This window comes from Leishmania mexicana, chromosome 24 (genome assembly GCF_000234665.1).
Source record: "Leishmania mexicana MHOM/GT/2001/U1103 complete genome, chromosome 24".
In the NCBI taxonomy this organism is placed as follows: Eukaryota; Euglenozoa; class Kinetoplastea; order Trypanosomatida; family Trypanosomatidae; genus Leishmania; species Leishmania mexicana.
In genome coordinates this window covers 612,679-625,178 of record NC_018328.1, presented here as the reverse complement: position 1 = coordinate 625,178, position 12,500 = coordinate 612,679, and the positions used below count along the sequence as shown (strand labels likewise).

The following is a 12,500-nucleotide window of genomic DNA, read 5'->3' as shown; positions in this document are numbered from 1 at the left end:
CAGTTGGCGACCGGCGTGATGAGGGAGCGGTTGTGAGGCGACCTGTGAAGTGGCGGATCAGAAGGGGCTGATCCAGGGACCGCACTCAGATGGCGGAGTCGGTGCATTGCTGTAACGCATGTGTCTACGACTGCTGCACATCACGCGATGAGGCGTTGGTGACAGAGCCGGTGGGGAGGGAAGGAGGGGGGAAGGGGAGGGGGGAGCGTAGGGTGGCGCTCAACTCATCGTCTACGGCATAGAGTTAGGACACGCTTAAGAAATACACAACGAAGAAAACGCAACAACGCAACAACGGACACGCGCATGCACTGATTCTCTGCGGCCCCACGTTAAAAGGAGAGGGCCGGAGTCACGGCCAGTGCGCGAAAAGCAAGAGGAGGAGAAGATTGGCAAGAAAAAAAAGGAGAGCGACATAGAAGAAAAAGGAAGGGAGGCCAAACCCCATCAGATCGCCAACCACCAAGAGGCACAGAGACACGTACGTTTATGGGTCGAAGCAGGAAACGGTGCAACAGGAGGAGGGGGGAGGGGATCGAAGGAAGAGGAAAGAAAAGGAACATATACGCCTCCACCACAGCCAAACCACGTCACAACGCCTGAGGGAGGTCTGATCTGCAACAGCAACAGCGAACCGCCACATCGCACATATAGTCAAGGAACTCGGAATCAAACATCAGAGAGAGAGGGAGAGGGAGAGGAGCAGGAAAAAAAGAGGGGGAGCGGGTGTGGCGTAGCGTGGCTGGCAGTCTCAAACGCATCCCTTGTCATCACCCTTATAGGGAGGACGCACGCTCAAACACCTCCGTGGCCGACGGTGGGAGCTTGGGTATTTGGAAGTCGCCCGTCTCTCGGATAATGTGCTTGAAGATGCCATAGGCATACACCTGCGTGTAGGTGTACCAGTTGATAGAATATGGGTCGAAGCTGAAGGCCTTGCGGGAGTACGTGTTAAGCCCGTCATCGAGGTGGCTCGCGTTGACGAAGGCGTATATCCACTCGTTCAGCGTGAAGTCGAGGAACTCCCACGTGAGCAGGTCGGCGCGCCGCACCGCGCGGCCCATTTTCTTCACGGCCTCAAGCTTCTCTGGCGATCCGATCGGCGGCGGCAGCTGCATCATGGAGCGGAGTGCGATGTACGGTATGTAGCGCAGAAGGTAGTAGCGCATGCGGTAGTACTGCCGGTTGGTCGTCAAGGTCACTTTCATCGAGGAGAGCCCCTTCGGGTGGCGCTTGCCCCTCATGAAGTCCACCATGGACATGTGCACGCGGCCCCATGTCGCACGATTCTCCGAGGCCGACGTCGCCGCCTGGTAGATGAAGGGGAGGCCCTCGTCCGCCTCCGTCGTCCCGCTGCCGGTCAAGTCGTCCGTCGCTGGCGACTCGATGAGAGCAAGGGTGCTCGTTTCCGCCGCAGCGGCGCTGCCCGTCTCCACGTTCATGCCACCTGCACCCGCCTTGGCGTCCACAGGCAAAGGCACTGCGCTGCTGCGCGCCGCGCCAGCGGCCGCCTGCGCTGGAGTCCTCGCCTCACCCGACTCCGCCGCAGCCGCGCGCAGGCGGCGCGCCTTGTAATGCTGCTGGGTCTTGAAGAGCGCCTTGAGTATAATGTTCACGACGTAGTCCACCGGAATGACGTCGGCGATGAGGTCCTTGTCGCACAACACCTCGCGCACCACGCCCAGGGACGCAGTGAGCAGCAGACCGCCCGCGGCTGTCAGAGCATCCACCCAGCCGGGAAACGGGTCGCGGTAGCTGCAGCCGATAATGGACGGGCGAACGATAACGATAGGGACGGACTCTTTGTACTTGTAGATGAGCTGCTCGCCAATGCACTTGGAGAACGTGTACGTGTTTGGGAAGTTGTACTCCTTCAGCAGCGCCGCTGACTCCATCTCCATTTCATTGGGGTTCATCGCCAGCACGCGCTTGCATATCTCTCCTGGATCGAATCCCGGCGGGTAGAGACGCTCCTCGTTCACCAAGTTGCGGCCCTTTCGACGGTAATTGACGTAGCACGTCGAGACGTGCACCATTGCCTGGAGGTGGCGGCACGTCTTCGCCAGTGCCAGCACGCGCAACCCACCCAGCGTGTTCATCTGCAACGCCAGATCCAGCCGTTCGTTAAAGTTGACGGTTGCGGCGAGATGAACGATGAAATTCAACTCGTTCGCCAGTGTCGCGCGGTCCTCCTCAGAGAGGCCGACGTGGTCAAGCGTGATGTCACCCTGGATCGCCTTCACCTTCTGGCACAGCTCCTGCCACTTGGCGTCGCCAAATTGCTGACGTAGCGGCTCAAAGCAGGGGGATCCAAGCACCTCGAGGTCTAGCCGCTCCTGCGCGTTCAGGTACTTCTTCAGCCGGCGAGAGCGCTTGCCGCGCATGAGCAAGTAGACGCGCTTCACATCAGGGAACTCCTTGAGAATCTTGTACAAGAGCACCTTTCCCACAAGGCCTGTGCCGCCGGTGACGAACACCGTGCGGTTCGAAAAACCGGCGCGGATGTCGAGAGACATGGTGATGCCTTCAGCAGTGGGGATGGTCGATGCTGGGCGAAGGCGAGAGAGAATGAGAGAGGGGTAGAGTCAAGATGAGCCTTAGTTATGTGCTACCCTCCGCCGCTTTTCCCCCCGCTGTGCGCAAACAGGGAGAGGGATGAGTGGACGGCGGTGGTGGATGGCTCGCTCCTGTGATGCCTCTGGGACACAGTTGCCAACCGAAGCCACAAGCAAAGGAAAGGAGGAAGGACTAGGAGGCGCCGAAAGAGAGAGAGAGGAAGGGGGGAGAAAGGGAGTGGAAGGCACCTGGCTGGAATATAAAATACGGTAATCAAAGACGTGCGCGCGTTCACTGTGACTGGATTCTAAAGGGAGGATGTGTCGTCATCGGTGTATCTTTCCAAGCACCTCCTGTTGTGGCTGTGTGTGTGTGTGTGTGTGTGTGTGCGTGTGTGTCGGTCACCTCTCTCTTCTCGGCGAGTCAGCTAGGGAGAAGAGGGGTGTCGCTTGGGAGAGAGAGCGGCCGTACCACCCCGGTCAGCAAGGGAGGAAGAGGGAGAAGGGCTAATAGAAGAAGGGTGCGAGACACAAGACAAGCAGCTGAAGAGGCGGGGGCTTCAGGGGGTCGGCCGCACCGAAAAAAAAAAACACCACGAAGAGATGCGCAGCGGTCCACGGATGAAGGAGGTTGCGCGAGGGGTGTGGGGAACAGGTAAGAGAAACAAAATCAAATACACGTCCCACACACACGCATGCACACCATCACACAATACACTGGGAGACGTGCGCGTGAAGGGAAGAGGGGGAGGAGGAAGCGACCGGGAGGACGACGCACCGCTACGAATAAGAAAAAAACGAAGGGGAAGATATGAAAGACGAACAGACACGGGAACACTGAGAATAGCTGTCGCGCGTGTGCATGTCCGTGCGTATGATGGGGCGATACGGGGATGGCGTGGAGAGGGATGAGTACGTGATCGGCAGAAGAGGGAGAGGGACCAAGTAGAAGTATACCATCCGGGCGAGATCAGCAGAGGCAAGGCATGAGGAAGAGAGGAGGTGCGTGTGTATGCATCTGCCTCTGTTTGTGGAGAAACAAAGTACTCCATCGCACACAATACCGAACATCCGGGTAGGTGGACTGCTTGTCTCGCTGCTGCGTTCCCGCAACGAGTCGGGCCGCTCCACACACGCACACACACACAACCACTTTCTTTTGCAGTGAGAACAAGAGCAGGGTCTACCACACATGCGCATACTGAGTGAGAGAGATGACGTACATGCATACATGTATATGCTGATCTTGTAGGGCGCCGTTGTTGGTGCCGCCACCACAACACCACATCCGCTGCGGAAGCACGGATGACATCTGCATCGGATGTACACGACGAAGCCGTCTCACTTTCAAGTTCGCTTGTTCACAGGCTTCCGCATGCGTAAGGTGTCTGGGTGCCTGGGTGTGCAAGGGAGGCGTGAGGTGTATGTGGCATGCGGGCGTGTCAACACGCACAGCTGTCCCCCTCCATTGCTACCCTCGTCTCTCCTCGTTGCCATCCCACTCCCGCACACGTACGAAGGCGCGCACATGCCCACGCGTTCACGAGCACGCACACAGAGCCATTGATGAGGAGGGGGGGGGGGCTAAAAAAGTGTAGGGAGAGAGGCGGGCTTTGAAATGAAGGCGACAAAGAGCGGCGGAAGGCAGGCGAACGACCTCGTCGATTGCTGCGCGCGACCGCCTCCACGAGGCGAGGGAGCAGGCGGAATCCAGAGAGTGAGTGAGACAGACACGTGAACCGTGAGTGCAGGCGTGAATGTCAGGGCTCAGTGTTTGCCGGTGCATCCCGCTTTGCCTTTTGGTTTCGTGTGCTATTGTGTGTATGTGTGTTGGTGTCACGCCTCGGCGAGGCATGGAGGAGCGGTGGGGAGAGAAGCGCGTGCGTTCTCGGCTGGCTGTGCAACCCCTAACAACTCGCTCGCGCTCTCCCTGGCGTACTCGCGCACGCATTCCGCTTATCCACGTCTCCTTCAGCACACTTCGTCCTACTGTGGCAATGCGGCCTCGAGCCCCCCTCTCTCTCCATAGTCAGCGCCCTCGTGCGCTCTAGCCCGACTGCCGAGGCCAGGCACAGCTGTGGGGTAGTGAGGAACTCCCTGGGTCTGATAACGAAGGATCGCTCTTTCCACGTCTACACCCGAACGTTTCTGGAGACAGTGTGTCAGCTGTGCTCATTCTCGTTGCGCGCATCATATGCATGATCACAGCAAACGGGCTGGCAAAGGGCCTGTCCGTGTGCTGCTGCTTGTGGGGCGCGGGCTTCAACCTCGCAACCGATTTCACCGAGTTTCGCAGACGTCTGCAGTTGTCGTGCCGCTCGCACTTCTCGCCCACGAAAGTTGTGGGACCGCGCTCCAACTACAGCAGCTGTTCATCGGATGCGGCTAAGAGGGCCTCGGAAATGCGTGGCCCTGATTCTCCCGGTAGGTCAGACCCACCGGGTACGTGTGACGGTCTCTGTCAGGGTGGTGACGGGTGAGGCGATGCGCCTAAACACTCGCTCTATTCACCTGGCGTATTGTCTGCAGAAAGAGAGGGGAGGAAAGGGGAGGAGAGACTGTACGGAGCAAGAGGGGTGTGGGCATTGCAGCTGCCATGCTGTGCGAGCAGAGGAGAGGAGAGACCCAAGAGGTCATCCAAGCTGAGGGGGTGGGGTTGTTGGATCATGAGAGCGCACACATCGCGGCCCTGTCCCTGGACCCTAAGGAGACGGCATGACGCGTTTTACTGACGGCTTCTACTTGCCACCCTCTGAAATCCCAGCAGCGTGTGAGAGCGATCTCGGATTTCTCGCGTCACCACCCCGCGGAGATTCTGAAGCGCAAGAGGGCAGAAACGGGGGTTGACGGGGCGCTTGCCGCTTCCTCGCACCTCACCTCCTCGTTACAACAAGCGTGTGTCATGAGGGGTGCGGAGGTCCTTGCATACTTTCATAGTTGCTAAGGTATGGGGAAACGGATCGAGAGCATCATGTAGGCGCACCTCCTACAGGGTGCAACACAAAAGACATGCACCTCTTTAAACAGAAAAGAGAAACCAACTTGCTAGCTATACTTTGGCAGCTCACCTGTGTGCGCGCGTGCGCGTGTCCGGGTCGGCGTGTATGTCCGTATCCGCGCAGTTTGCGAGGTGAGACAGCAAGAAAAAGGAGCGTCGCGGAAGACTCCCGCTCCTCTGCCGTTTTGTGTCACCAACGGCCGGGTTGTTGTGCAAACGAAAGTACAAAACTAGTACACTCGCTTCGCTGGCGGGATGCTCTCCACCTCATTCGTCAGCATCTCCATGTGCACCGGGCGGTACGCAAGGCGTACCTTGCCCTTGGCGTCGTCAAGGTATGCGAGGGTGTGCTTCATCCAGTTGTGGTCGTCACGCTCTTGGTAGTCGTCACGCGCGTGGGCACCGCGGCTCTCCTTGCGCACCACAGCGCCGCTAATCGTCATCATGGCGTTCGTCAGCAGGTTACGCAGCTCGAGCGCCTCGATGAGGTTGCTGTTCCACACCGGTGATTTGTCGTGCACCAAGGCGTGAGAGAAGTCGCGGTAGCACTCCTCGATTATCCTTTTTCCCGTTTGCATGCTCTCCTCTGTGCGGAATACGGCGGCGTAGAGCGCCATCGTCTCCTTCATACGCTCACGGATGCGGGCAATGGGGATGTCGCCCTTGTTACTGAGGATGCGGTCCAGATCGGCGATTGAGGCCTCGCCGGCGTCGGCGCGCAGCTCGGGCTGCTTGCGGCCCTCCTTCGTCAGGTTGAAGATGACCGTGTTGGCGCACGACTTGCCGAACACGACAATGTCCAGCAGCGAATTCGCGCCGAGGCGGTTGGCGCCGTGCACGCTAGCGCAGGCGCACTCCCCAGCGGCGAGCAGGCCGGGCACGATCGCGTTGTCGTCACCGTTGCGCGGGCTGACCACCTCGCCCGTCCACAGTGTTGGCACGCCGCCCATTGAGTAGTGCACCGTTGGCACAATGGGAATCGGCTCCTTGGTCACGTCAACGCCGGCGAAGATGTGAGCGCTCTCTGAGATGCCCGGCAGCTTCTTATGCAGAGTGGCGGGGTCGAGGTGGTGTAGCTGCAGCATCACGTGGTCCTTCTTGGGGCCGCAGCCGCGACCCGCCAGGATCTCCATCGTAATGGCCCGCGACACGACATCGCGCGACGCCAGATCCTTCGCCTTGGGGGCGTAGCGCTCCATAAAGCGCTCACCCTCGCTGTTCACAAGGTAGCCACCCTCGCCGCGCGCGCCCTCAGTGATGAGCACGCCGGGGCCGTAGATGCCGGTGGGGTGGAACTGCACAAACTCCATGTCCTCCGCCGGCAGGCCGGCGCGCGCCACCATGGCCGTGCCGTCGCCCGTGCAGCTCTTCGCGCTTGTCGTCGTGAAGTACACGCGGCCGTAGCCACCCGTGCAGAGCACCGTGTACTTGGACCTGAAGCGGTGGATCGTGCCGTCGTCGATGCTCATGGCCATCACACCGCGGCAGCAGCCATCCTCCATGATCAGGTCAAGGCAGTAGTATTCGTTGTAGAAGTTCACGCCGTATTGGAAGGACTGGCCGTACAGGGTGTGAAGCATGGCGTGGCCCGTGCGGTCCGACGCCGCGCAGGTGCGGCGCGCCTGCTTGCCACCGTAGTGGATCGACTGGCCACCAAAGGCGCGCTGGTAGATGAAGCCGTCCTTCGTGCGCAGGAAGGGCAAGCCCATGCTCTCCAGCTCCGACACAACGCATGGGGCCTCCTGGCACATGTACTGGATTGCATCCTGATCACCAAGCCAGTCCGAGCCCTTTACTGTGTCGTACACATGCCAGCGCCAGTCATCCTCCTCGCAGTTGGCGAGGGCAGCGTTAATGCCACCCTGCGCCGCTATCGTGTGTGAGCGAGACGGGTACAGCTTCGAGATGCACGCCACATCGTACCCAGAGGCCGCCACACCCATGGCCGCGCGGAGACCAGAGCCACCGGCGCCCACGACGACGCAGTCGTACGTGTGGTCGATGACCGGGTAGGCGCGGCTAAGGGCAAGACGCGTAAAGGTGCGGCGCAGCATTCTCACAGAAGAGTCCTTTGTGTGTGTGTGTGTGTGTGTCACGTTCTTCCGTAGATGTGTATGTATTGGCGGCGTTGAAAGACGGCAGGCAGATGCAGTGTGCAGGTGAGGGCGATACTACTCTGAGAGAAACGGTTGCTTGGTGGTGCAGCTTTCTTTTCTTTCCTCTAGACTGTGGAAGGGCCCGTGATGAGAAGAGGGAGGGAGGGAGGGGTGTGTCGTGGTGTGTCGTGGTGTGGCGTGGGGTGGGGTGGGCGGACAGGTAAGGCGTAGAAAAGGGTGCACATACACATATGTCAGTGTATGCGTTGGAAGAAGCAAACAACAACGAGGGGCGCGGTGAGGAGAAGAGATCGACGTAACCCGGCCGTGTGTGTAGGTCAGCTGTTGTGCAGGGAAAGGGGGAAGTGGTGGCCCTCCAATAGAGAATCCTGCATCAGCGCACAGACACCCACAGGTGGTATCATCCCGTATGCCCCACGCGTCGAGAGAGACGAGGGGGTGGGGGTTAGGTAGGAGACACGAACACATCGCACGCGCCGCGAGATGTTGACGGCTTCGGCTCTCAACCATCCCATTTGTTTCTCTGTTGCCTCTTGAGCTGTGTGCACGCAACCGAGATAGAAACCCGGAGGAGGAAGTAGGACGGACGTGCGATATAAAGGCCGGCGGTGTTGGTCCAAAGGACCCCAGACCTGGGCTGGCTGCGACTTACACACACACACACTGGAGGAGAAGCACACCCCACCGCACTCGACTCCCTTACGGCCTCCCCTCTGCCCCCGACACCACCCCACTCGCTCACTTAGTCTCGTTGTTCAGCGTACCCGGTCTTCGCTGCCTCCGAATCACCGTGGCACGCTCTCGTGTCAGAAGTGGTGCCTTGGCAGACGGCCTGCTCCTGCAGCAGTCACTCAGAGCCGGCGACATCTTGGCCAGCTTCGGCTAAGATGGGGAGAAGCGGCGGGGGCGACCGTCTGCCGATACCGAGCCGCGCTCCCGGTTTCACCTTCCACGACAAGGTGGGGTCAGCCATCGTCAGCGCAAGTGCAGCGGCACACGGAGAGCGCGACCTCAGTGGCGGTGGTGGCAGCCAAAAGGAGCGGCAGATGACGGCGTTCACGTCACCTGCTGCCCTCGCGACGGCGGCATCCGCTTCACCACGACACGTGCGGAAAGCGAGCACAACGACAGTGAGCCGGCAGGGGGGTTGGTCGAGGGGGCACACTAGGCGCCTCGCTGTCGTCCCGAAGCCCTTTCCTCCTCTACGCGTCGACCTTTCTCTTGCTGTCCTCGGCAACGTACTTGTCCTCGTCATCGATCCGCCTCTCCCCCTCCAGCTTTGTGCGCCGCAAATAGTGGTGCTAAATCCTCCGACGCCTTCTCTCTGTCCGCAAGATTCCGCAGTGACCCCTCCTCGCCCTGCGATGTTCCTGGAAGCACATAGAAAAGCTCGGTCTCTTCTTCTTTCACCGCCAAGGGCAATGTTGTCTCCCCGGTAGCCTCGTCTCCCACAGTTACCTCACTCACGGCATCCCTGCCTAAACCTGCCTGGTGCAGTGCACTCTCGTCGGACTCCTCGTCTGTATGCGTGGTGGCGTCCAGCTCGAAGAACTCTCGCGCTGCGACCGTCTTGCTCAAGCATAGGCAGTGCTGTGGCTTCCAACACCGCTGTGGTAGCGGCTGGGCTGGTGCGCGCTGGGGTTCGCTCGGCGCGAGCTCTGTCGCCAACCCCTCCTCCTCGTCGGTGTGCTCCTGTGTAATGTGGTTGGCGAGTCGGTCACCCTCGCACAGCCTGTATTGATGGAAGCATTGCAACGCGTGCTTGAGCGCAGTGAGGCCGATGGCACTCGCTACAAGCATGCACCGCGACACAAAGAGCAGACACTCAAAAAGGCCTCACACGGTTGCCCTCTTCCAAGAGGGGCGACAAAAAAAAAGCAAGGAAGGCGAGAGGGAGATCCCGGTGCACTCCACCATGGCGCCTCAGAGAGCAGCACGACACGGAAAATAGATCACCACATGGAAAGTAGAAAAGCATACCAACGCGTTGGTGACACAAAGACATGAGAAACATTCAAAGACGCCTGAAAGCGTGATGACGGTGCACAAGTCAGAGTCGCACAGCTACCACGGGAATACGCATGAGTCACACACAGGAAGCACTGCGTGGGTGGGGGTGGGGTTGTTTGGGTCGGTAAGTGCGCACAGGTACGTGTACGTGCGTGGGTGTGGGTCTCGGAGCGTGAAAGGATATTGCCTGTCTGTGAGGCTGTGAGAGCGAAGGAGGGCGTCTGCCCTTGAGCCTCAGAAGGAAAGGGGGAGGGGGAGGGGGGGGGCACTCTTTCGGCCCTACACGGCTATGCGTGCGTAAGTGGGTGTCCCGCCGTCCTTGTGAAGACATAGCGGTGCGCTGTGAGGCAGGGGTGGAGTGCTGCTCCGAGACCGCAGAGATGAAGGTAGCCTGAAGCGGCTCGGGGACGAGCAGGTCTTTGCGTGGGAAGCAAAACAAAGGACTAGAGGTCAACAACGCCCATAGAGCTTAAACGGCAAAGAAGGGGGGTCGAAGAGGCAGCTCGCACTCGTCTTGAACGTGTCATATGCCCGCCCGCCAGACACCTCCCTCAGTACTTGCACTTCGGCCCGCCTCATGTGGTGCTTGAGGCCTCCTTCGCTTGTGTCGTGCGATCGGCGATGTCAGCGTCGTCTGACCGTGGCGCCGCTGGCACCTCCGAGCAACTTGTTCGTGACCTTCCCTCCTCTCCCCATCGCCTCCAACGTCGTATCATCATCGTTCCCGCCCATACAGGAGGCGGCAAAAGAGGTGCGCGCCATACCAAAACCGGAGCTGACGTCCGAAAACAGCCGCTCCGAAATACGGTTAATGTACGCCATCAGCACCGCGCTGTCCGCCACAGCCGAGTAGGCGGCACTCAGTGACGCATGGCTGCCCATGTACGCAAAGGGGACGAGCAGCGCGTACACGGCGCAGTCGTAGCTCGTCATGTTAGTGTCGCTGAACAAGTACCGCTTGTGGCCGATCTGTGCCTCTATCGCCTCGCAGTCCTGCAAAAACTCGTTCTCGCACTGCTCACTGACAAGCGAGCCGTACGCGGTGATGGCGAGCCGCTTCTTCAGCTTGATCGCATAGCCGTGCACAGCGAGGCGCGCGCGCAGGTGAGAAATGTGCAGTGCACGCGTGATCTGCGCCACTGCCAGGGACGGGTGGTCGATGAAGACGATGCGGTAGAGCAAACGCTCTACGCTGTACTCCAGCGTGCGTCGCAGAGAAGCCCCCACGGCGCGCTGATCACGGGTGAGGGTGCTATCCATGGCCACGTTGAACTCCGACGTGATGAGCTCCATCATCCTGGGGAGCTGGTCAACGCGCTGGCGCTTGTAGATGAGGAAGGGGAGCTCGCCGTTGGGGGCGCCGAGCGGGTCGATTGTCTCGATCGTCCTGTACGGAATCCCGTTGGCGCGCAGGAACGTCTCCACGCGTGTGCAGGCCGGGCATAAACTCGGAGCCCATGGCGAGCGAGGGAGGATGAAGAGAAACAACTCCGTCTCGCGGCCCTCGCACTGCTGAATGAGGTGCAAGCACCGCCGCCGCTCGAAAAGCGTGAAGACACGCGACAGGGTGGCGCAGGCGGTGATGGTGCCCAGCACAACGGCGGCGCCAATCGCCAGCCGCCTCTGGCCCGGTGTCAAACGTGATGGCTCCTTGTGCAGCCTCTCAGCTTCCTTTGAGGATTGTGGGAAGACATGCTTGCGTGCCGTGCTGACAATGTTATCAAGCGACTGCCGCGCGTGGCTAAAGATGCCATCAAAGTAACCTAGCTTCATCGTACTACGCTTTCAGGTTGTGAGAGAAAGTGTGTGGATGATGCGCAAGGCAGATGTGCTGAGATACGTGAAGAGGACGGGGGTGGCGTGCCACAGGTAGCGGTGGACGTTGTACCTCACCTCTCATTCGCGTTTTGTTTGTTTTCCTCGGCTGCGAGTGCAAGGCGCACCCCGCACAGAGGCGTTGTGGCGCCCTTCTGTGGGATGCATCGCAGCATACAGCACCGATAAGAGAGAGGGGCGAAATAATAAAGGAGCGATGTGGTTACCAAAGACAGCAGTGGCGGCTCTGCCGCGTCAACGTAGGGTGGAGGAGTACGGGGGTAGGTGCTTTCCTTCCCTTTGTTTTTTTTATGGAAACAAAATCAGGGGCCAGCGGAAGACGCCCGAAGAGTGGGCACATGCCCGGATACACAAAAACTTGTGTGCGCCACCAGCATCCCCCCATACTTCGTGCCCGCGCAAGCAGCCACCAGCAAAAGCCCTTGCGTGTGTGTGTGTGTGTGTGTGTGTGTGTGTGTGTGTGTGTGTGTGTGTGTCGGTGCTTCATTTTCTTTCCTCTCGTTTTATGTGTTGCTCTCTTCTTCGTCTTACGCGCACATGCACGCGCGCGCGGAGAGGCAATGAAGAGAAGCCCATGGACGACCACCGCTCGAAGCAGCCAAACAGCAGAAGGGGGTTCAGAAACCACCCCCGCCTCACAATCTTCTGCTCTCTCTCTCTGTCAATATACACACCAGCCCCGTCTCCTCTTCTTTTACGTCCATCTTTTCACCTCCTTCTCCCTCCTCTTCAGTCAGTGGCATGCGCCGCTCGCATGGTGGCGCGCAACGCCGTGTGGTGGGGAGTGAGAGAGGAAGAGGGGGGAGGAGGGGGGATGTAAGAGGAGGAGGCAGAAGGCTCGACGTGACGCGCTCTGCACACGAGAGCCAAAGATTAGAAACAACAATAAGAATAGAGCAGGAGAGGGCGCGCCCCGTCATCGAGCAAAGTACGGCGACACACACGCGTGATGGAGTTGCGGTGGGGGGGGGGGGGGGGGGGCCA

The 12,500-nt window shown here is 59.6% G+C and overlaps 3 protein-coding genes across 3 annotated transcripts; all 3 read right to left on the bottom strand.

The window, feature by feature from the left end:
- Positions 1–776: 776 nt before the first annotated feature.
- Positions 777–2,516, bottom strand: LMXM_24_1640 (conserved hypothetical protein; the record flags this gene model as incomplete). Its single annotated transcript, XM_003875932.1, has 1 exon — positions 777–2,516. The coding sequence occupies one exon, from the start codon at positions 2,514–2,516 to the stop codon at positions 777–779; it is 1,740 nt and encodes a 579-aa protein (XP_003875981.1).
- A 3,267-nt stretch (positions 2,517–5,783) lies between these two features.
- LMXM_24_1630 (putative succinate dehydrogenase flavoprotein) lies at positions 5,784–7,607 on the bottom strand (the record flags this gene model as incomplete). Its single annotated transcript, XM_003875931.1, has 1 exon — positions 5,784–7,607. One exon carries the CDS (start codon positions 7,605–7,607, stop codon positions 5,784–5,786), a length of 1,824 nt encoding a protein of 607 aa, XP_003875980.1.
- A 2,697-nt stretch (positions 7,608–10,304) lies between these two features.
- LMXM_24_1620 (conserved hypothetical protein) lies at positions 10,305–11,453 on the bottom strand (the record flags this gene model as incomplete). The annotated part of the gene is made up of 1 exon (XM_003875930.1): positions 10,305–11,453. One exon carries the CDS (start codon positions 11,451–11,453, stop codon positions 10,305–10,307), a length of 1,149 nt encoding a protein of 382 aa, XP_003875979.1.
- Positions 11,454–12,500: the final 1,047 nt, after the last annotated feature.